At 34.8% G+C, this 22102-nt stretch overlaps 1 protein-coding gene across 3 annotated transcripts in view; it reads left to right on the forward strand.

Moving 5' to 3' along the window:
- The first annotated feature begins 243 nt into the window (after positions 1 to 243).
- The window catches only part of LOC149790544 (uncharacterized), a 61610-nt gene continuing 39751 nt past the window's right edge, over positions 244 to 22102 (forward strand). For 2 of the 3 annotated variants that reach the window (XR_016423863.1, XM_089972591.1), the window contains exons 1-8: positions 244 to 387; positions 5409 to 5538; positions 6214 to 6386; positions 11466 to 12254; positions 13467 to 13733; positions 15925 to 16449; positions 19453 to 19766; positions 21482 to 21730. Coding sequence is in view for 2 of the 3 variants with exons in the window: in XM_089972591.1 (XP_089828717.1) it covers positions 6308 to 6386; positions 11466 to 12254; positions 13467 to 13733; positions 15925 to 16449; positions 19453 to 19766; positions 21482 to 21730 (2223 nt within the window). In the remaining variant the exon portion in view is untranslated. Of the gene's footprint in view, positions 388 to 5408; positions 5543 to 6213; positions 6387 to 11465; positions 12255 to 13466; positions 13734 to 15924; positions 16450 to 19452; positions 19767 to 21481; positions 21731 to 22102 lie in introns of all 3 variants that reach the window. The other variant, XM_089972592.1, reaches the window with a different exon arrangement.

The raw sequence follows: 22102 nt of genomic DNA on the forward strand, positions 1-22102 counted from the left end.
TCCTCGCACAAAAATGCCTGCTCTTATTTGAGGAGTAATATATTGTCGTAAAATGTCACAATGGTGAGTATTAAAGAAAACAAAATTAATTTGATTTCAATACGCATGACAAACTTACTGAATAAATAAGATAACCTCAATATATTAACGCACTTGCTAAAAAATCATTTAGTTTCATTTCATCTAATTTTTTTTAAAGCTAACACACTTATGAAACGTAAACGTGGCTCAGTCCGATACGGATCAAAGCGAGACTATACGAAACGCAGGGTATTAGACTGCATGTAATTTGCCAAGACGCCATCATTACAACAAGGATGTCTCGACAGAGTCGATGACCAAAACCTGTTTTGGAAGGGCTTTCAGACTGGGCAAGCATTTAAAAAGGTACATTTAATAATTTGTATTGTACAATTATCTCGTTTACTTGACAAAGGCCAGAGTGTCTCTCTGGTGAAGAATTTCACGTGTTACAATAAATGTATTTAATAACACAAAAGAGGTGATTACTCATACCTTGAGAAGGAAGTTAAATTCGTCAATATAACATTTCTTCGTAAATGCATTAGTGTATCATTATGTTTTACGTAATACCAAATATGTACAGTCCCTATTGTTATGATTTAGAGTGACTTTCCGGGACAATTTGCATCAGACAGTATCAATGACACATATAAGTGAAATCGTGGTAAAACGCTTGTAATGCGACCATTGTATCTCTTTCCTTATTAGCTAACTTTAGTAACTTGTCTATGTGTTTCATGTTCTCTATTTTGGATATATAACTTTCTTATAGGAAGTGGAGAGCGCAATAGTGTATATCCAGCTTCTGGGAATGTTACAGTTTATTTACTTTTTGATGCTGGTAAATCGTTTTTTCGACATTAAATATACATCCCGATAGAGCCTCGTCCATTAAACTAGAACTTTTTCATTGATGGTAAACAAGGTACCAATTTCAACATCTAGAGGTGGCCTAGGTGGTTAGAGCGTCAGCCTCAGATGCGGTAGGTCGCAGGTTCGAACCCCGGCCGACCCATACCAAAGACTTATAAAAATTGTACAAACAGCTGCCTCGCATGGCGTTCAGCATTAAGAGGTTACTGTTAGGACTGGCCAGCCTGGTGTCAGAATAATGTGACTGGGTGGGACATCGTGCTACATTTCTGAGGCATCATGTCCCAATGGTGAACATCACTATAAACTGCCACACTGCATACATCGTAGCGATATGACCGAAAAGTTGTTAAAGCTACTTAAAAATGCAAATCACACCAATCAACATCAGGACATTTGGCAGAAAATGGATTTTCATTTGGGAACAGACTCCATGTAGACATCAGTAGTTTCAGGGCGGCGATGTTTAAATTTATTTTGTGCATTCTGTATGCGGACATGTTCAGCATTACACGATCATTAAGATTTTAAGCATAGCGGCTGCAAAAAATCGCTTGCAAGTACTAAACGGTTCCATAATGACTAACCAGTCCTGCATGTAATGGACCAATTTGCAACAGGGCATTGGTATTTGAAACTATGATACTGGTTGGCGAACTGTATGCTGGATAATAATATGTCGCAACGCTTGAAATGAATGGAAGAGTAAGAAGACCAGGGAAGATACGGGACATTTGTCCGTTTTGTACTTATTGAGCGTTAACCAGAACATTGTGACTTTTATATTACTCACTGTTTGTTGTGCTCATCAAAGGAGACTTCAATCATTGCTTATATAGAAGTTTACGCTAAAATATTAAAGTATGTTTCTATGTATTTTACATATTTTAATATACGGATACAATATTTCATTACGAAAATTTACTGACCTAACTTAAATGCAAGAATGATCCGTGTTTTCGGTAAATCAGGCCACTGATCATTTTATTAAACCATCACTCTGATGATGATGGCCTGACATGGTCAATTTTCTGAATAGTTTAAGGACACCCATACTCAAGCTCAGTGCAATACCAAATACAACTCAGTTAAAGTTCTCCATTACTGGCAGACTTTCCGAATCACTTTGTTATACTACATCCTCGACTTTTATTCCAAGGATTCCCGCCACTGTATGTATGTACTGGGAACAGTACTGATGTAAAGTACTTACATTCCATATTACTTTGGAGTTTCTACCATATTTGTTCTTGTACGAAATTGGGATAATAACAGCAATACGGCACATAATACCTTTAATCATGACACGATGGTTATGAATTAACGCATTCCTGATCAATATTTTAAGAACAAACTTGTTTGTGCAAAAACGACCTATTGGTAAGTTAACGCTATCAGTTTACAATATGCGAATTGCAATTCAAGCGTACGGTCTTGTGCGCCCTTTTCAATTCAAATCATAGTCGTAACATGATGTCTACAGTGATATTTTGTTCCGATCAGTATGCGAAATCATACCATTTAAAGGGTAGACTCTTACTTTTAAACAATCAGAGTAAGACCATTTATTCAAAGTATTTCGAAAGTTATGGATGAATATGATGTGCATGAACATCTATTGCAGGTACTTTCATTACTCACCATTTCTAGCAGGTTCATGTCGCATAATAACATTGTTCAAAGTGGTCGGAATAAATAATCCGTTTTCATCGATTTGCATTCTAATATATAGGGTTCAATTGGGAAAATCAGCACCGACCCTTAATTGTAGGTAACGCAAACTGCTGCTTCACTTTGGATTGCATTTCTAATTAATATCCGTGCTACTTATCTACCTTCATCCAAGAATGTAAAAATACACACACACACACACACACACACACACACACACACACACACACATACATACATACATACATACATACATGCATACATACATACATTGTATATACAAACAACATTATATACATACTTACATAATTACTCTAACGTACTAAAACACTGCACTTAAAATTTAACCAACCTCGGTTTCCGGTATAAAAGCCCGAGCAACTTAACATTTTAAGTAGTTAAAGAGTATAATAATTGTTTCCCATCAGTATAAAACGTAAGTTTATGTCAGGTCTTTTTGGACACAGTGTAGCATTTGTAATTTTGGAAAAAGACCGAAGAAGAATAGAAGAGAAAGAGGAGTAATACTAACTGGACCTTCGTTGTACCTTCATACTATAGCTCTGATTGAATTTCAAGTTTACTGGTGTACAGATTTTTAACAACAACACAATCTATGTAGGTGGGAAGTTGAGCAGCTCCGTAAAAACAGAAACGCACTGCATTGTAATTAAAAGATGCAAGTTGTTCTTGGTAACCGTATTAACAACCCACACAATTAAAGACATTTCTGTTGCTTCAAATGCTATAGGTATTTTTAAGCAATTAGGAACTCATGTTTGTCGTTCAATCTTTTGGTTATTACTTTTAGGACACAAATTCGATTATGAAACAGGTGCTAATTTACATTTCATAAAGAAGGTAGAAAAATAGATAGACGTGTTTCTCATAATGGATTTGAAGGGAAGTTTGTTAGGTATGTAAGTGTATATCAATGGGTCTGATGGGAGGTTTGTTAGGTAGGTAAGTATATGTTAGTATAATGGTGTATAGTAAATAGTGCTAGTGGCATGTCTGGCCCATTTCCACAGCATTGATGTTACACTTGCGTAACAATTGTTCACGATGAGGCGATTGTTATTGAGATTGTTTGTCTGTTTGTGTGTTTGTAAATTTATGGAACGCTCAATATTACTAAATATAAGATATGCGCTTGCCCGATGTAACATAATTGGTAAGGTAATAAGGAGATGGCTTGATAAGCTTAGTAATATTTGCACAATTTGTATTATTGCAACATACTTTTTTTGTTTATTAAATGCAAGGACACTCAGAGGATTTCCGACTGTTGCTAATTGTTTCAAATGGAAAATAAAACTAAGTAGTAGAAATTAACTTTGAAACTAAATTTAAAATGTAAAGATAGACGCGGAAATGACAACTATTCAGGGATAGAAACGTAATACAGTCATGCATATTATAACTCGCGTATAAAAACTGGTTTTAATACGTAAATACTTATTATTGGATACATCAGTTTCTTTTATGTTTCGGTTATTAGTTTAAGAACATGTCCTAGGTACAGACTTTTACTTTTCTTAGAAATAATCATCGACTGCAAAAGGCAAGCGAATATACCACTGTGTGTTTATGTGTGTGTGTGTGTGAATATTTGAGTTTTATCTATGTAGCTGATTATAACAGCTTTTAATAGTGAATGTACTATACACCTTTTATAAGCTACATAGTCTGTAAGGGGACAGGAGGTCTTGTAATGTAGGTGGGGCAAATTATTTTGTCAAGAGATATGAGAAACGATGGTAACGTCATAATCTGTTAATACTAAGATGATAGAATTATCGAGTTTGTATAATACATGGACGCTGTTCTGGCGATGAAAATAAAAAAGATAAAAAAGATAAAAAAAACCCTCAGGCGCTTTTGCTGTAGCAACTGATGCAGCCAACGTCTGAGGTACAGACTTGTTTCTCTTTCAGTCACAATCAAAACACGTTAGGACCTCTTTGTATCCAAATGAAGAATTGAAAATAACTAGGAACCTTCGGAAAGGAAAATGCCCTAATCAAGTCAACGTCGAGTGATTGAAATTATAAAAATAATGAAAGTGTCGTACATATTTGCATGCTTCAGGTGGTCACGTTGGAGACTTCGTATCAGAACAAATGTAAATTAATTTTTAGCCATGTGTCATTTTGGACGGTGTAAAGATTGCAGTTCTGAAGTATACTGATCAATTGGCAAATTTGGATACTACTAAAGGAAGACATTGTATCGTGTAAATAAACTGGCAACCCCACCCTCTCAAATTTCGTCATGAGAAGAAAAATCATATATTGTTAGTAGGCATGTCCCCAATAGACGTTTCTTTATGATTTCAATATGCCTATGATTACACTATATTGTTTCAAAAGGCTAGTGATTTGTGTATTTGTTCTGCTGAATTATCCAGTATACTGACGTTTATAGTTTTAGTATTTATAAATATGAAAACATAACAGACACAATTAGACATCTGACTTTGATAAATGGGTAAACTACATATTAAATACACGAATTTCACATCACAAAACATGCTACATATAAATCGTTCCAAATTATATAGTTCTTAATAGCTTATATCACTAACGATGACACTTTTACACCTTCGCCAAGTTACGGAGTAGTCGATTTAAACAAATTGGAATAAGGTACATAGTATAGTGAAACTTTTTCCCATTAAATTGCAAGCGAATTGTCTCAAATACACCCTAATGCAAGAATGTATTTGTAAGAGGACTGTTTTTATTTTGCTTTCAGGTGAATATCTTAATTGTTTTCTTTGTTATCAACAAATGCAGTAACGAATATTCTATATGAAATCTAAATTATTCTTTTGAAAGCATTGTACCCCAAGCTGCCTTGCTAGTATGTCATCTAGGCAGCAATGAATACAAGGGACAATTATCCGACAGCTCCCATTCATGAAATGCATTCAGGCAGGACAAGCAGGACATGTAGGACATGTACCCAGTAGGTAATCTATTTTCAACACCCACCTATTTAATTTCGCTAAGATAAGACTGTATACAAAATGCAAACTGAGGTCTTAGTATGTTTGCCGTTGATAATTTATAGGACACTTACCTACATGCTTATATATTACTTACATACCTACCCACCCACCAACAATTATACATGCATGCATAAAGCCATGCACTTTAATACCTAGAAATATTCAGGCATACACCCATACACTTTAATGTCTACATAAATTCAGGCATACATCCATACACTTTAATGCCTACAAATATGCAGGCATACACAATTACGTTACTTGCACAGTAGGTTGCACCGATAGGAAAATAAATTTCAGTTGAAATACATGTATGTGCACATGACCAGTTTGTAAAATAATTCGCTGCTGTGTGCTAAATTAGTGATGTTTGGATGAAGAAAGGGGCTATTAATGTTTAAAACTATAACATCTAAAGTTTTTATTAAATTAGTTAGCTGGATTTAAATACTCGGTTAAATGCACAAGATATACACCGGGAGAGCAAATGCAACCAATGGTCGACAACATTACTTAAAATATTTCACCTTTTATCTCAGCTATTTGACCTTCCTTACAATTAGGTTGATCTCCCGTCTTTTGAAACACTGTTTCTATATTTTGTAATTTGATATGATTGTTTTGCTTTGTAGCTGAATCCATGTATCAACGTTGGATGGCACGGGAAACTCAAATGTGGCGAACAAAATAATTTCTTTTTTTCGAGGCGCAAAAAGAAACAACACAATGGCCGCTGGATTAACAGAGCTGAATCCAGAATGTAGTCTTTCCAAAATTGGAACATTGACACTAAGAGACAAAAAAGGTATGGTAGATAAATATATATATATATATATATATATATATATATATATATATATATATATATATATATATATATATATATATATATTATTCATCAATGTGTTCATGGAATTTAGTCGCAAGTCTTACATTAGAATATCATACGCATTGTAAGTTCACATTAATATAGAATGCCGACACGTTTATATTAATGTGTAAGAAATTAAACATCCTTGCTAAAGACTTACTGCGTATTGTTGTTGGTTATAATGATGATATTCATAGTGATATTTCTTCGTTATTATTAGGAGACCGCTCCTGTGGTCTAGTGGTTAGAGCGTCCGCCTCAGATGTTGGAGGTCGCGGGTTCGAACCTCGGCCGAGTCATACCAAAGACTTATAAAAATGGTACTAACAGCTGCCTCGCTAGGCTCTCAGCATTAAGAAGTTATTTTTACGAATGGTCAGCCTGGTGTCAGTATAATGTGACTGGGTGAGACATGATGCTGCATGTCTTCAGCATGATGCCGCAGTGCTAGACATCACTACGAAATGCCACACTTCAGACATCGTAGCGATATGACTGAAGAATTGTTAAAGTTACGCTAAAAGTCCAAATCACACATACACACTCATTATTATTAGTGATATTATCTATAGTAGTATTATTATTATTATAGACATAAGACCTGTTTAGTTCCTAAAACAAAATACAGACAATAATATCAGCACAAACCCTCATAAAATCATGCGGACAGAAAATTGCAGTTTTCCAGTTTTCCAAATCAAATGAAAATTTACCGATTCAAAGCGCATGTGGTTGTAAAATTAAGATACTCATTCCAAATAAGTGTTTATTGTTTTAGTCTTTGAGAACGTGTTGATATTGACATGAATGTTTTTGGTTTCCATAACATGTAAGCTTACGTTGCTATGTTCACACCGACAGCTAAATTAAAACGATGCAATATGTGTGTTACAATTATGAGGCCGACAATGTATGTGATAGTTATAACAAACTCCAGGCAGATATATACGAACGAGAAGACGAGCAAAAGGACGAATGAACAATAATCAAATATGGACAATATTAGGAACAACAACAACGGTCTTTATGATTGCGGGTAGGGAGAAGGAAAACAATACATTTAATGTTGGTGTTGTTTTTATTAATGCTGTTGCCTATGACGGCGATGCTACTTTGCTGCTGGTGGTGGTGTTGTTGCTGCTGATGATGAAGATTAATACGAAGGTGATCATCATCACATCGACTGCAACAGTGTGTGTGTGTGTGTGTGTGTGTGTGTAAAGTCGTCTGATGGTGAAGGCATGTTTGATAACTGCTGTTACCACTCCTGAAAATGGGCTCCCATCAAGAGTTCTTCGGTGAATCGAAATTTACGATCACTATATCCGGTGAGCAAAATGGATGATTCTACTCGAATGCCTAAAGCGTCACAGAAGAGACATTACAGTAGTGTATGTTTCAGTTATCGTGGAAAAATCTGTTGATGAAAAAGTTTGAATTCTCCTGAGGATTCCTACAGACGAAAGGTTGATAAAAGCAAGGATAATGTGTAGTAAATGTGTGATGCCCCACTGCATATATCATTAAAAAATAAATCCATCACACACACACGTTCTCCAATTATTATTATTATTATTATTATTATTATCCTCCATACACATATTCATATATATTCATTCCCTCCCAGGTGAACCTAGATGCGTAAATAAAGTTTATGTCTGTGAAAATTCTTTGCTTAGAAAAGGAGGGATACCGAAATGACAGTAAGAAAAAAAGAGCAAAACTATCAGTTCTGTCTAATATGTAAAAAGGTTGTGCTTTTTAAAATGCACGTTGGAATTAGATTATGAATGACAAGACTATTAGACTTCGAAAGAATAAATAATCTGACATACTTTTGAGTAATTCCAACTTTTATAAATTGACTGCGTTTTCTACGCTTTGATTGGATGTAAACGGTCACGTGATACTGATCAGGAATTTTTTATACATCGATAAATTCTATGGACTACTTTTGGTTCCCTGTTACCAGATCGTTTGATGTGAATTTTTATCTATATCAACGCCGTACACCCTAATAATAATAACAACAAGCTCCCACCCACCCACTTCTGTGATTTAAGGTAATAAAATTGACAAGCCACAGCTTAAAATCAACCATTAAAAAGATGTAATTGCACAGACTTTCCTGCACTCCAACACTCACCGCTTTTGCCGAAGAAGGCATATTGTAGGCTTTAGAAGCCAATTTTTGGAAAGTATTGCATTTCACCTCGACAACATGTTACAGCAGCGGTTATTAAAGGTCAGGGTCATAAGACAAGAAAGGGATGTCACTAAAAATGGACACGATTTTGCTATTGAAAGATCGAAATGCGTAAAAAGTAACAACGACATTGCTATAACAACGCGTGCCATACGCAAGCGTAATTTGCCGAAAAACAGGAATTATTCCTAGCCTAACCGCAACAACCATTTTTATATATTAAAATAATGATCATAACAGTATATCACTGGCATGACCCGCTATGACATTCTATCCCGTATCACTGTATCAAGAATCGATGAATATTGGCTAGCGAAGATAGGGCTATGTATTATATCGCAGTTAAGAGGCTAATGAAAGAAAACATCGATGTACATAAAAGTCTATGTTTTGTTGGTTAAATCTGCTAATCTGATTTTAGAAAGTAAGTAAATTGAAATTATAAGGATTAAATAATCATCCTTGGGTATTTATCGATGTGTAAATTTTACCTATTCACTCACGAAGTTTACATAAAGTTCGAATGGCTTTATTTACTATGTGAGTGATTAGATAAAATTTACACATCGATATCTACTTAACCATGATCATTTAATCCTATAATAATTCCAACTTTATAAATGAAATGGGTTTTCTACAATACGATTGGCTGTAAACGGTCACGAGATATTGATCTGGAATTTTTTACACACTGATAAATTGTGGGACTACTTTCGGATTTTGTACTGTTTGCAATATAAATAAACATTGCAGAAACATCACTGTGAAACGACTGTTTCATCGTTTAGATTTTTATTCAGCAAACAAGTTTAAATTATACTCTTTTTATACTTTTTCAAATACTGATCAGGAATTTTTTACACATCGATAAATTCTGCGGACAACCGTTATTTCCCTATTACCAGATCATTTGATGTGAAGTTTTATCCATATCAACGCCTTACACCCTAATGATAATAAAAAGCTCCCACCCACCCACTCCTGTTATTTCTGATAAAAAATGACAAGCCACAGCTTAAAATCGACCATTAGAAGATAAAACAATGTAATTGCACAGACCTTCCTGCACCCCAACGCTCACCCCTTTTGCCGAAGAAGGTATATGGCAGGCTTTAGAAGCCAATCTTCGGAAATTTTTGCATTTCACCTCGACAACATGTTACAGCAGCGGTTATTAAAGGTCACGGATATATGTCAACCAAGGGATGTCACTCAAAAAGGACACTATTTTGCTTTTGAAAGATCGAAATGCGTAGAAAGTGACAACGACGTTGTTATAGCAAGACGTGCCATACGCAAGCGTAATTTGCCGAAAAACAGGAATTATTCCTAGCTTAACCGCAACAACCATTTTTATATATTAAAATAATGATCATAACAGTATATCACTGGCATGACCCGCTATGACATTCTACCCCGTATCACTGTAAAGAATCGATGAATCTTGGCTAGCGAAGATAGGGCTATGTATTATGCTGCAGTTAAGAGGCTAATGAAAGAAAACTTCGATGTATATAAAAGTGAATGTTTTATTGGTTAAATCTGCTGATCTGATGTATGCAGGTAGGTAAATGGGAATTATAAGGATTAAATGATCATGGTTGGGTATTTATAGATGTGTAAACTTTACCTAATCTCTCACAAAGTTTACATAAAGTCCTTCCGACTTTATTTACTTTGTGAGTGATTAGGTAGAATTTACACGTCTATAAATACCCAACCATGATCATTTATTCGTATAATAAAACAAAATCTAGTCAGATCTCACAATAAAATGTTTTTTTCTCACTATTTTCATTACGCAAGCCTAGCGATCCGAAAAGTTCGCCAGTTACTTAGTACATGCGGGTATTTGTATTTTAATTATCCATTAATTTTCATTTTATATTTATCTTCAGTTAAATTGGAAACAGAAAATCACACGTAATCATTGTTTTAGCAAATGTTACGCTCAACAGGAGAATAAATGTTACAATCACATAATCTCGTAACTGCATTGTGACTTGAAACCTCAAAAAATGTTAATCGTTGAAAGGAAACCCAAACAAAATCCTTACAATTTTAAAATACTATTTTAGTTCTAACCATATATATATATATATATATATATATATATATATATATATATATATATATATATATATATATATATTGAAATTAAATCATCTTTATATTTTCTATAAGCAATAAGATACGTTTACACAATGTCCATGATGTGCTGTGGTTTTAACAGCTGCTCAAATTTTGTTTTATAAATATTAACTTAAACTTTATCGCATGCATAAGGTCGACACGTCGTCATGACAGTTTTAGCTGAATTAAATTTTTCAGCTCGTAACTCTGTTTCCTTCTGCCAACGAAATAAAGAGAAATGTTGTGTTTTCCCTCCTAATTTTTTTAAAACAAATGTGTGAGCTCTTTACTGTAACATCTCTCTCTCTCTCTCTCTCTCTCTCTCTCTCTCTCTCTCTCTCTCTCTCTCTCTCTCTCTTACACACAGTTTATTTACCTTTTGTAATTATCCAAACAACTAAAAATCATAATTTCCGCATGTACAACACTTTGTACCATAAATACGTCTTGCGGCACATGCCACTAACATTTTCCAGTCGTAAGGTTCATTCACAATTTTATTGGATGCTATCTCTGAATAGATTTATCACCAGAATGAACACTGCATCATGTCGAATTAGTGGAATTAATAAAGCAAGGGACGTAACAGCCGTTATCGAACTGGCCTATAGTACCATCGTATGTATTTTCCGCTTAAACTATGAAATTGCTTACGACATGAATTTCTTCCACAGAAGGAAATGACTGGTATCCTGGAGTTATGTGTTTACCAGGAAAAAAACTTCTCTTGGTAGACTGCAGTGTAAACACCGCCAAAGTTTACGACAGCGAAACCGGAGATTTACTAACACAATCAGAAAGAATGAAATCAAGACCCTGGGATGTATGTAGATATGACGAGGCTATGTCGGAGGTGGCCGTGGCATTAGGAAATGGAACTATTGAGATTTTGTCTATTCAATCCACAATATCATCTGTGAAGACAGTACAAACGACATTAAAGGTATGTCATGCCGTGCGAGCTACGACTGTCAAGAACCGACTTATTGTTAGTGGCAGGTCGTCTGACGGAATGCTTTGCTGGTGTCTTATATCCATTTTGGACGGGAATGTCGAAAGCATGAACCAAATATGTAAATACGGATCCCTAGGTTCTTGTTACATGGACATAAATACAGAAAAATCAACCGTGTATTTATCATGTGCTGCTGGCCCTAAGTCTGATAAAACTGGAGTCTATGGATACGATATAAAGAAAAGTCTTTGTAAAGTTAAATACCATCACAAGGACCTGCGTTGGCCTAAAGGAATCTGCCTGGACACCCAAGGATACATCTTTGTCTGCAATATACACCCGCCCTGTATTCATCAGCTGACAGAAAACGGGCAGAGGCTGCAAGTGTTCAAAGAGGATATGCCATCCTTGCCCCGGGCTATTTGTTTGGATGAAAATAAAGACCTTCTTATCACATGTTGGATGAGCAAGGACCTCTTTAGATTCCGGATTGTGAGGAACAAACAAGGTAATGTAAGATGATCAATGTAAGTCAGATTTGTGTATATGTTTACGATGCCTTCTTCATAAACGTAAATTCATGTAAAATTAATTTAAAAGTAGAGAAGAACTTTTTTTCTATAAGGGTAAAAATTCATGGCATGAGAGATCAAATTAACTGACTAGCTTACATTTAGCTAATGTATTATAATATAATGTTAAGTTTGAGAATTATGGAATGTAAAATTAGTTGCTTCTTCTACCTTATATACAGACTGTTACCTGATTTATGACAACACACAATCCTCCAGGTCATTTCCAGTAGGTGTTCCATCAGATTTGCAAAGTTCAGGTCGTTTTACTTAAATTTAGCAAATTAACTTTCTAGAAAGAAAGGTAGACCATAAATTATCCAAGTTGATATTCAAAGCCCTGAATACAAGCCCAAGTAAACGTGTGTTAAAAGGGTCATTATCTTAAAGGTTATTTAGATAATATGTTGTTTAAATAACTACTGAACTACATAATGCTATGAATTTTCTAGATTGGTAGTGTTTGTTTATGATGGTTTCATGTGTTTTGACATTAAATTAAAGCACACCCAATTTAATGAAACACGATATTGTGACTACTATATGTCCACTTGGTTTTTTACTTAGAATCTCTCATCCATTTATCCAGCTTAAATGTCTTCTTCAAAACTAATGTCCAAAAGTATCAAAAAAACATTGTATGAATGTTTGCATAGAGCAATGGAGAGTATAATGTCTTACACATCAATGAATTTTGTTAGCCACAAACCCCATCTCCAATATTTCTCCTTACACAGGTAAACAAACTCGGAATCTTCACCCATATATCGTGTCCTTGTCAATGCTTGAGTCGCTGTTTATTGACTTCATCCCTCACAAGATTTTGAGGCAAACTTGAATCAATATTTTATTGTTTGAGTTCACCCTTTCCTCGAAGATCCTTGATAAACGGATTACCTTTGCCTCATAGCTCCAGCACAACCGTCTTTTATTCCTAAGCATCACGATCAATGCTCTTCCTGGTTTAGATTAAACATCATGAAAATAAGGCAATAATCTCGGAATCTAAGGAAATTTCCGATGTGCCTGGGAATAGTATATGTGTCCATAAGATAATATCTTATTAAAATCACAGTCTTCTTTCCTCTGATGGATGTTGAAGGTCAAAATCGTATGACCTTTTTTTAATGAAAAATCTATGATTCCAGGCCCTATCATACCCACAGAGATCCTTCGTATGGACGAGAAATCCCTTCAGCTGTACAAAGAGGCTCTGCGAGCTGGAAAGGAGAAGGTTTATAACATCCGAGTCATGGTTGTGGGGCAGTTTGGAGTTGGAAAGACAACGCTTACAAAGCGCCTCCTTGGGAAGAAGGTTGATGTATCTTGGCGGAATAGCACAGAGGGAATCGATGTATATAAACATTGTTGCAAGATCCCCCTGGACACTAGAGAATGGATAGTACAGTCTGAAGGTAGGCAGTTCATTATCCCCGAACGTAAGCAAATATATGACAGTAGTTGCATAATTCTGCCTGTTTAAAATTGTACGAGTAATATATTGCATAAGGGTGCATAATTCCTCCACAACGTTTCAGATATAGACTTTAAAACGTTAAGCTATAAGTTAGGTCGACTTGCGACTTGCTTCAGCTGTAGAACTTTGTTGCAAGATCCCCCTGGACTACTAGAGAATGGATAGTACAGTCTGAAGGTACGCAGTTCATTATATATAATTGAAATACACATAAAATGTACAAATATGACTTTCACAAATAACCAGATTCGGTCACCTTTCCACGGAGGGCCAGTTAGATGCATAATACGATAAAATGTGCAGTAATTTTCATGCCTTTTTATTGTATTTAAGCACGCTTTAAAATATTATATGAATGCAATAGTTTGTCTCTCTCACACGGTACAACCAACAATGAAAAATGCATTTCAATTTCGCTGCAGATGAAGGAGATGAAAAATGACATTGATTAACACAAAATCAGATTGCAGTGCTGAGACCACACATACAAGAATGTCAAATTTATAAATGAAATGCAAAATGCAGTTCGAATGCAACCAAGACGAAGCAACTGAAACGTAATTCAAATGTATTTGAAATATAATTGAAATACACATAAAATGTACTAAACTGACTTTCACAAATAACCAGATTCGGTCACCTTATAATGAACTGAGAGAAGGGGCAACATAATTTGGTATGTTTAAGTGAGCGTGTATGATGATTTAAATACTACTAATTTAAAATAAATATGGCATACATTTGGGTTAAGCAAGCTAGCTACAAAATGTGGGATCCAAGTTCAAGATTATTATGACTGATAATAAGCAAAGTAGATTTTGCACAATATCATAATTTCTACATCACATACCTTAATCGCACTTTGTCGATTCCTTGCACTTCAGGATTCAGCAAAGCCTGGTAATGCACTAGTTACTAGTTCAATGATTCTAGCATTGAAAAATACCACTGATTTTCACATATTAACATGTTTTATGCATCACATTCATGGATCAAACATATGTATGACTTTCACCTCGGGTAAAGAAAAAGTGCACCAATTTTTGGATCAGAGATTAAGGTTGATTGATCAATGCACAATACTATCAGTTTGCTACCATATGCCCTCAGTAATGTTTGTGGATGATTCAAACATTGGGTATGAACGAAATATATTGATGTCTATAGTCAAAAAGTTAAATATGAAGGTGAATGTAACTAAAAGATAAACTACTTTATTGTTGAAAAAGAAATATAGTAAAAATGTTTAAGAAGGGCTTTAACGCAAGGCATGGACAAAGGATATTGATTTTTGGTTCAGAATGTTTACGGTAAAGGTCATCTTTGACTCAAGGAAAATGAATTTTGCAGCTATAACTTAAGTTTGTAACATACATGTGTATGAGAATGAGAGATGTTGAACATGGATTGTGTTCAATAGTGAACATTTGATTATCTCTGCGCTCGCAAATACCAGACGTGACATCAGAGAATCAATCTTGATTATTATATACAATCAGTCTAATTAAAATTATTAGTTCCAGCAGATACTGATGAAGTTTATTTCTGGTTACCGTATAATTCCTTGTTCACTTAATTCAATAAATATCTGGTAAAACATTGCATTTAGTGTAATGAATTTGTTTCGTTCTATACTTAATACTGATTCCGAATTAGGAAATCTGTGATGTGATTCGTGATTATAAAGGCCGACAGAAATGTGACTGTTATTGATGCCCATTGTATTGGCTTTTTATTAGCTGATGCTGTTTCGCTTAGATCATTTATACAGGCCATGTGAACCTCTGCCACAACATGAAGACATTATTGATTATTATTATTATTATTATTATTATCGTCATTCCGTACTCCTGTTTGGTATACCTTCCGCTCATCGAAACAATGAACATGAACAGTGCTTGTTATATCTTTCCATAAGCATTTTTATGACAGTTCATACAATATACATTTTTACAAAATGGTGGCCGTTATGTTCCTATGAACGTACCTTGTAGATGTGTTTTTTTGTGTAAATAAGTTCTTTGCTTATTATTTTATATTATGCAGGAGTAATGTAGCTTAAGATTTGTATCATAATTATTCATCATTATATTTGGCTTGAAACTAGCAGCTTTCTTCTGGTTTGTCAGATGCAGAACAGTTGTCTCGGCTACAACGTCTTGTGAAGCACCTGGCATGCCAAATTGAGAAGTCTGAAGTCACTAGTGAGAGGACTGAACATAAGGAGGTCGTATATCAAAGACAAAAACGTTTAATCCATTCAAATAGCAGCGATGATGAGGACGATGATATACAAATCTGTTCAGGGTCAGACATAGAACAAAACGTTGATACAAATTCAAGCCAATCAGAGAAATCATTGGTTGTCAAGGACGAACAGAAACATGTAACCGGTAAAGGTGATGCTACAATAGAGTTTCTTCAGTTAGTCAACGAGAATGCAGATAAACTAAATACCAGTATCGTGGCTCATGCTGTTTTGGCCATGTGGGATTTTGCAGGACAGTATGTATTTTATACTACACACCAGACATTCCTGACGTGTCGTGCAATATACATCCTGGTTACAGATCTTAGTAAAGAAATCACAGATCTTGTGACAGATGATGAGTGCTACTTTGATACAGAGGGAGTAAAACGTTACCGAGTTCAAGGTATTAGTCTTTCTTAGCAAACTACAAGTAAGACAGTAGACGTCATAATATTTGAAAATAAAACTGTATGAATATTGAATGTATCCCTCCATCAACCGTGTATATCCAAAGACCTCCTGACAAACATATGTTTCAGTTAAATCATCCACTTTATTGCATATAGTTTTAAAAAAAGGTTAACACTGCAATCTCTTCACATGATGTTTCTTTTGCGCTCGCCATATGGCGGAGTGTATTTAGTTAGTATGCAAGTCCATCAGTGTCTTACCAACATGTTTCCAGCAAAAACGTTGTAGCAAATTTGTGTAGATGCCTTCAATTGTAATAAAGGAATAACACTGTCGATTTTGACCTCACAGTCTAAAAGAACAATGTCAACGTGGCTGAAAAAAGAAAAATGGTTTCTGGCGAAACAACTGAGTTTTCCACCATCATTTGCTACAGGCGTTTTAAACGACTATAAAATAGGACATAAACATATCAATTACGGACTTAGAAGGTCAAAGTGAAGTTAAAACATGTTTTCAGTATACTCGCTGAAGTTTTCTGTCATACACTTTCACTAAAAGCGCATCGGTTTGACAGTCTGTCTGTGCATTAATATTTCCACCCATTACCTCACGTTGTACATAGGTTATATTTATCAAACGTGATAGAAGGCTAGCACATATTATCGGAAAGAACTCTACTGACATTTGTACTGATACATTAATGGTCAGGGTCTCTATAAGAATGCAACTAGATTCTGCGCACAACAACAGTTCCACATCATTTACCTCAATTAAATGTTCTGACTTACTTCCATATGTTGTATGAAATAATCATTTAAGGTTAGGGGTAATAAGTTCAAGAGTCAACGTCACTGTGACAGAAAGAAAAAAAAGTGTTTGCAAAATAACAATTGCTCACCATCGCATACCAAAAACCAATAATTGGGCTCAGAGTAATGAAGAATTTGACAAATCATGTGGACGAAAGTTTAAAGGTGGATGCCGCTGTGATTAATAGCAGAATAATAGCTTCTGTACAAATATTTAAATTATCTGTATATGGGCCTATTAAAGTGGGTTAGTCTTACAGTGTGCCAATCACAGTGCTATTGTTAGATAAGGGCTTACAGGCAGAATACACGATGTCGGGATGCTGTTTTCCCCATTCTGATTTCAGCAAAATGACCATAGATACATCATATACCTTGATCATCATATATGGATACCTTGCACTTGTGTTAGGAAAGACCAGGTTGACTTTATGGGTGGAACAATTCATTGGTGATCATTGACAAGAACAATGATGTCCGCACAATAAATATTAATTCTAGACCAAATATCATGACCAATCTTGCAGATGGTTTGCACTTGTGTAGGGATGACAGCTATCGTTGTGGGCGTTAAAAGGTAATTTTTTGAGGTCACAATGATAAATTATCTCAAGAAAAGTCTTGCGAAGTAGAACTTTAAATCACATGATTAGCTTCAGACAAACCCTGCAGGAAGCATTAAGTCATCAAGAATTTAGTAGCTGTATATGAACAATGCTGGTCCACCGTTTAATATGGCTACCTCAACTCTCTCTCTCTCTCTCTCTCTCTCTCTCTCTCTCTCTCTCTCTCTCTCTCTCTTCATCTAGACAGGTAGATAGATAGCCGAGTCAAACATTGCTACGTACTAGTCTATGGTCCGTGTAGATGCAGATTACGATTTGAGAAACAACGCGCCGAAGTGAAACATTGCTTAAAATTGCTAATTTATGCTCAATTGTCCTACTTGCTCTAATGTCGGAACCTCGGTCCAATGGAAAGAAGTGAACTTTGTAAGGTGCCTTAAGCTAAGCTTGTTAGTAAAATGCGTAAGTGGTATGAACATATTATAACCTTGCAGTTTTATACTTAGCGTTCGATTTAATAATGCTTTTTGTATTTAAAGCGATACTTTCAGCAATTTAGGCGCCATTTTGATGCTCACGAAGATCACTTCCCATGACCTTTCACGCACAGCAATGAGTCAGACCTGTAAGACGTTACACCACAGAGCATGTAAAAATGTTTGTTAATTTTCCATTGGTCAGATAATGGTAGCGTTTCCGCAGGTCCCAAGTGTTTTCAATACGTAAGCTTCATTAATACATTGTCGTGCATAAGGAAGATGCCAGTTGTCTATTAGACCCATTATATATATATATATATATATATATATATATATATATATATATATATATATATATATATATATATATATATATATATATATATATAACACATTATACAACTGTTTCTTTAATAAATATATCTGGGAAATAACAAAGTTTAAAAGAACGCATCATAGCATAATGCATAATGGATACAAACTCATTTTACCAAGTAACATCTTCACTGAAGTTAGGGATACCATGTTCAGATGTTCTGCTACATAAACAACCGATATTTTATTTGATATATAGGATATCGTGCGAACTAAAATTTATTCAAATATATGAGAATACTACAGATTCCCGAGTACTATTTTGCTGACGTTGTCTCCCATTGACATTTCCACGAATTCTTTCATATTTTACATGTAAGATTTTGTAGCCAAGCTCTTTCAATTTACTATAATAATGGTTATTCACAACCGTAATCTTTAAATACATTATATTTCTCTACAGATCACCACAGTTGGACAAAATGTAGCAGAAAAAATGCTGGGGAACGACGACAACATTGCGGATCACCCTTCATTGATGGCAGTTGTCCCAGAAAAATAACCCCTTAAATGACTACTCTTCCCCCGAAATATTTAATTGACTAAAGTTGTTAGGCAGCAATCTGTGACACGGTCTAAAGTTGTAATGTTCTTTTTTTAAATTTTCCAATTCAACCAACCTCATAATAAGCTGATGAGAGGGTGGGGTCCACTATATCGTTGCCCATTTATGTGAGTCAATACCTTCCACTGGAATATACATGCTGTGCTAAAGTAAATCATATTCTATTGCTAGTAATGCCTGGCGTTTCTTCTTTTCCAGACCTGTTTGAAGTGTGGCTTAATTCCATACATTGCTGTACACCATACCTTACATCTGGAACCCTAGTTACATCATCTGCAGCTCGCACCACAATTACATCCTCTGCCGATGCCACTCCAGAAGGTGGTACTGCAGAGATATCTCTTACACCGGATACCACAGTAGCAACCCCAAGACCAAGTTCTCCAGTTGACGACGCTTGCACATTACCTGAAACCAGTACTACTAGTACTACAGTGACGTCTCCAAAGATTGCTGTTACATTGAACCCACCAGTAATTCTTGTTGGTACACATGCGGATAAAATACAAGAGGTAGATTCAGATTTAAAGTGTTATAGTTTCTTAGCTTTGGTACTTTGTCAAAATGGTTAGATTCATCGCCTATCAAATTAATAGGCAATAGTAACGCATCAATTTCTTTCCGCAAAGACTTAAAACTAAGACTGTTATCGCCAATGACAATCTTTATCTCATTTCAAATTATGTATCAGACAGTATTTTCCAGTAAGCTTAGTATCTCTTAGTAAGCACTTATCAATTATGTTGAATATACTTTTGAGATTGCAACCAGTTGACCACTGGCAAGTACGAATTCCCCTACCCACCATTGTAGAAGAAATATTGAATTGTTTTGTTTCTGCATCCTTGAGTCTATCATTGCCCATCTATGAATCTTACACTTATTGAGTCTGACCAAAGTTTACTATTTAGATTGCTTGAATGGCTATGAAGATCTCGTTACATGCCATAAATTCAGTTTATTCAAGTGGAGGGAAAAGAAATATTAATGTTCTGTCGAGTAGGGCTGGATCAAGATTATTATGTTGATCTGACTAAATTACAAGTGTAAGACTGTTTCATACCACAATCTTTCTTGCCAAGTTCAAACTTGTATTTTAAGTAGATTGATACAGGAAAAACAATTGCTGGACTGTAACAAATTCGTTTGTGACAAAATGCCCAACGGATATGTAAAGGCAAATGTACTTGCTCAATATAAATATCCGTTTTTCTAGCACACACAAATATCACTATTTTATATAAAATGCTGAAAAGTATGTGATAGTTTATGTGTAATAAATAAGTGAACTATATATATATATATATATATATATATATATATATATATATATATATATATATATATATATATATATATATATAGTTAGTTAGTTAGTTAGTTTTGGTATCAATAGCATGAACAAATAAGTAAATGATTTACATCAGTTCATAATCAGTTAATTTTATACAACGTAAAATCTTTACCTTTTGCTTCCATGAGCCAAAGGTATCAAGAATGTATATTGTCTTTGTATGGAACAGGTGACAAAATGCATTATATGCTATTGCCTTGTGCGTTATTTAAGGTTTATTAAAGACTAATAAAAATAATTAAAATTTTCTGTTGTTTGCTTTAAGATGGCTCTTCATGGGTACGTTTGTTTAGTCCAGTGTCCTCACTATAATGCATCTAACTAGAACGTTTTTTTTTCTTGTTTCAAACAAACAAGTAACATGTTGTTAGTGATGATTAATAGGTTATTAATTTGTACAGTTCGATACGTAGCCGTTATCTGTTTAAATATTTTTTTAGAAGCGAATATCGAGTTTAGATTTCCTTCTTCCCAAAAGTTGAAGCATAAAGCAGAACAGGTTTTTGCATGTAGTACTGTTCCGTGCCCACCCATCTTATTAAGAGCTGCATCTTAAATACGATGTCTCACCTGCGCATGGTGAAAGATATATCAGTCAATTTTTACTTTATTGAAAGTTATAAACAGTGTTTATATTGATAAGCATACAGACAGACTTCGATAAGACAAAAGTCTCCTTTTAAATTATTTGGTTTCTTTTTAATCATAAAATTATTATTTCTATTAAATACTATTTATAATCTGTACATATATTTGATATGATAGTGATTTTTGGGCCTCAAAACATAGGATTCTAAATACAAGTTAAGCATATCCTCTTCTATATATATATATATATATATCTCGTGCAGCTTCTAAATATTTCCCTTTCAGGGCAAGCGTGATGAATTCAGCAACAAGTATTTTCGGCAGATTTGCCGTATCTTGAAAGATAAGCCAACATTGCACCACGTGGCAGGCTTTTTTGCCATTGATAACACCAGTGTTGACCCTCAGTTAGAGAAACTGAAAGACAAGATTTTCCAATTAGCTTCAGAGCAGCCCTATTGGGGAGAGGAAGTGCCCACCAGTTGGCTGCCCATGGAACAAGCACTCATGAAGCTTAAAGCCATTGGTAAAAAGGTACAATAACATGGAAACTACATTGTGAAAATAATTGTAACTCATCTGAGTGTAAGACAATTAAGCTTATGGCATTTATTTACTTATGTTTTATATTATTCTTTAAGTAAAAACAATCAACATTTATATGTTCCCATTCTTTACAGAGCCGTTTGATTTGGTCGTATCACTTCGTCCTGCAAGATATCAACCTTTTTCTTAATTATCTTTTCCAATAAGGTTTCGAGAAGGCCAAACAACTTGTAGTGAAATAATAAGTAAGCATATGCTGTATTAATGTACAAATGACCTTATATTATGTACAACCATTTATTTTGCTCAGTTTGTGATACTAATGAAGGTAACATATTTTATTGAGAAAGACTCATATAA

Source organism: Sinohyriopsis cumingii, chromosome 10, assembly GCF_028554795.1.
Source record: "Sinohyriopsis cumingii isolate HCF-2022 chromosome 10, ASM2855479v2, whole genome shotgun sequence".
NCBI lineage: Eukaryota > Metazoa > Mollusca > Bivalvia > Unionida > Unionidae > Sinohyriopsis > Sinohyriopsis cumingii.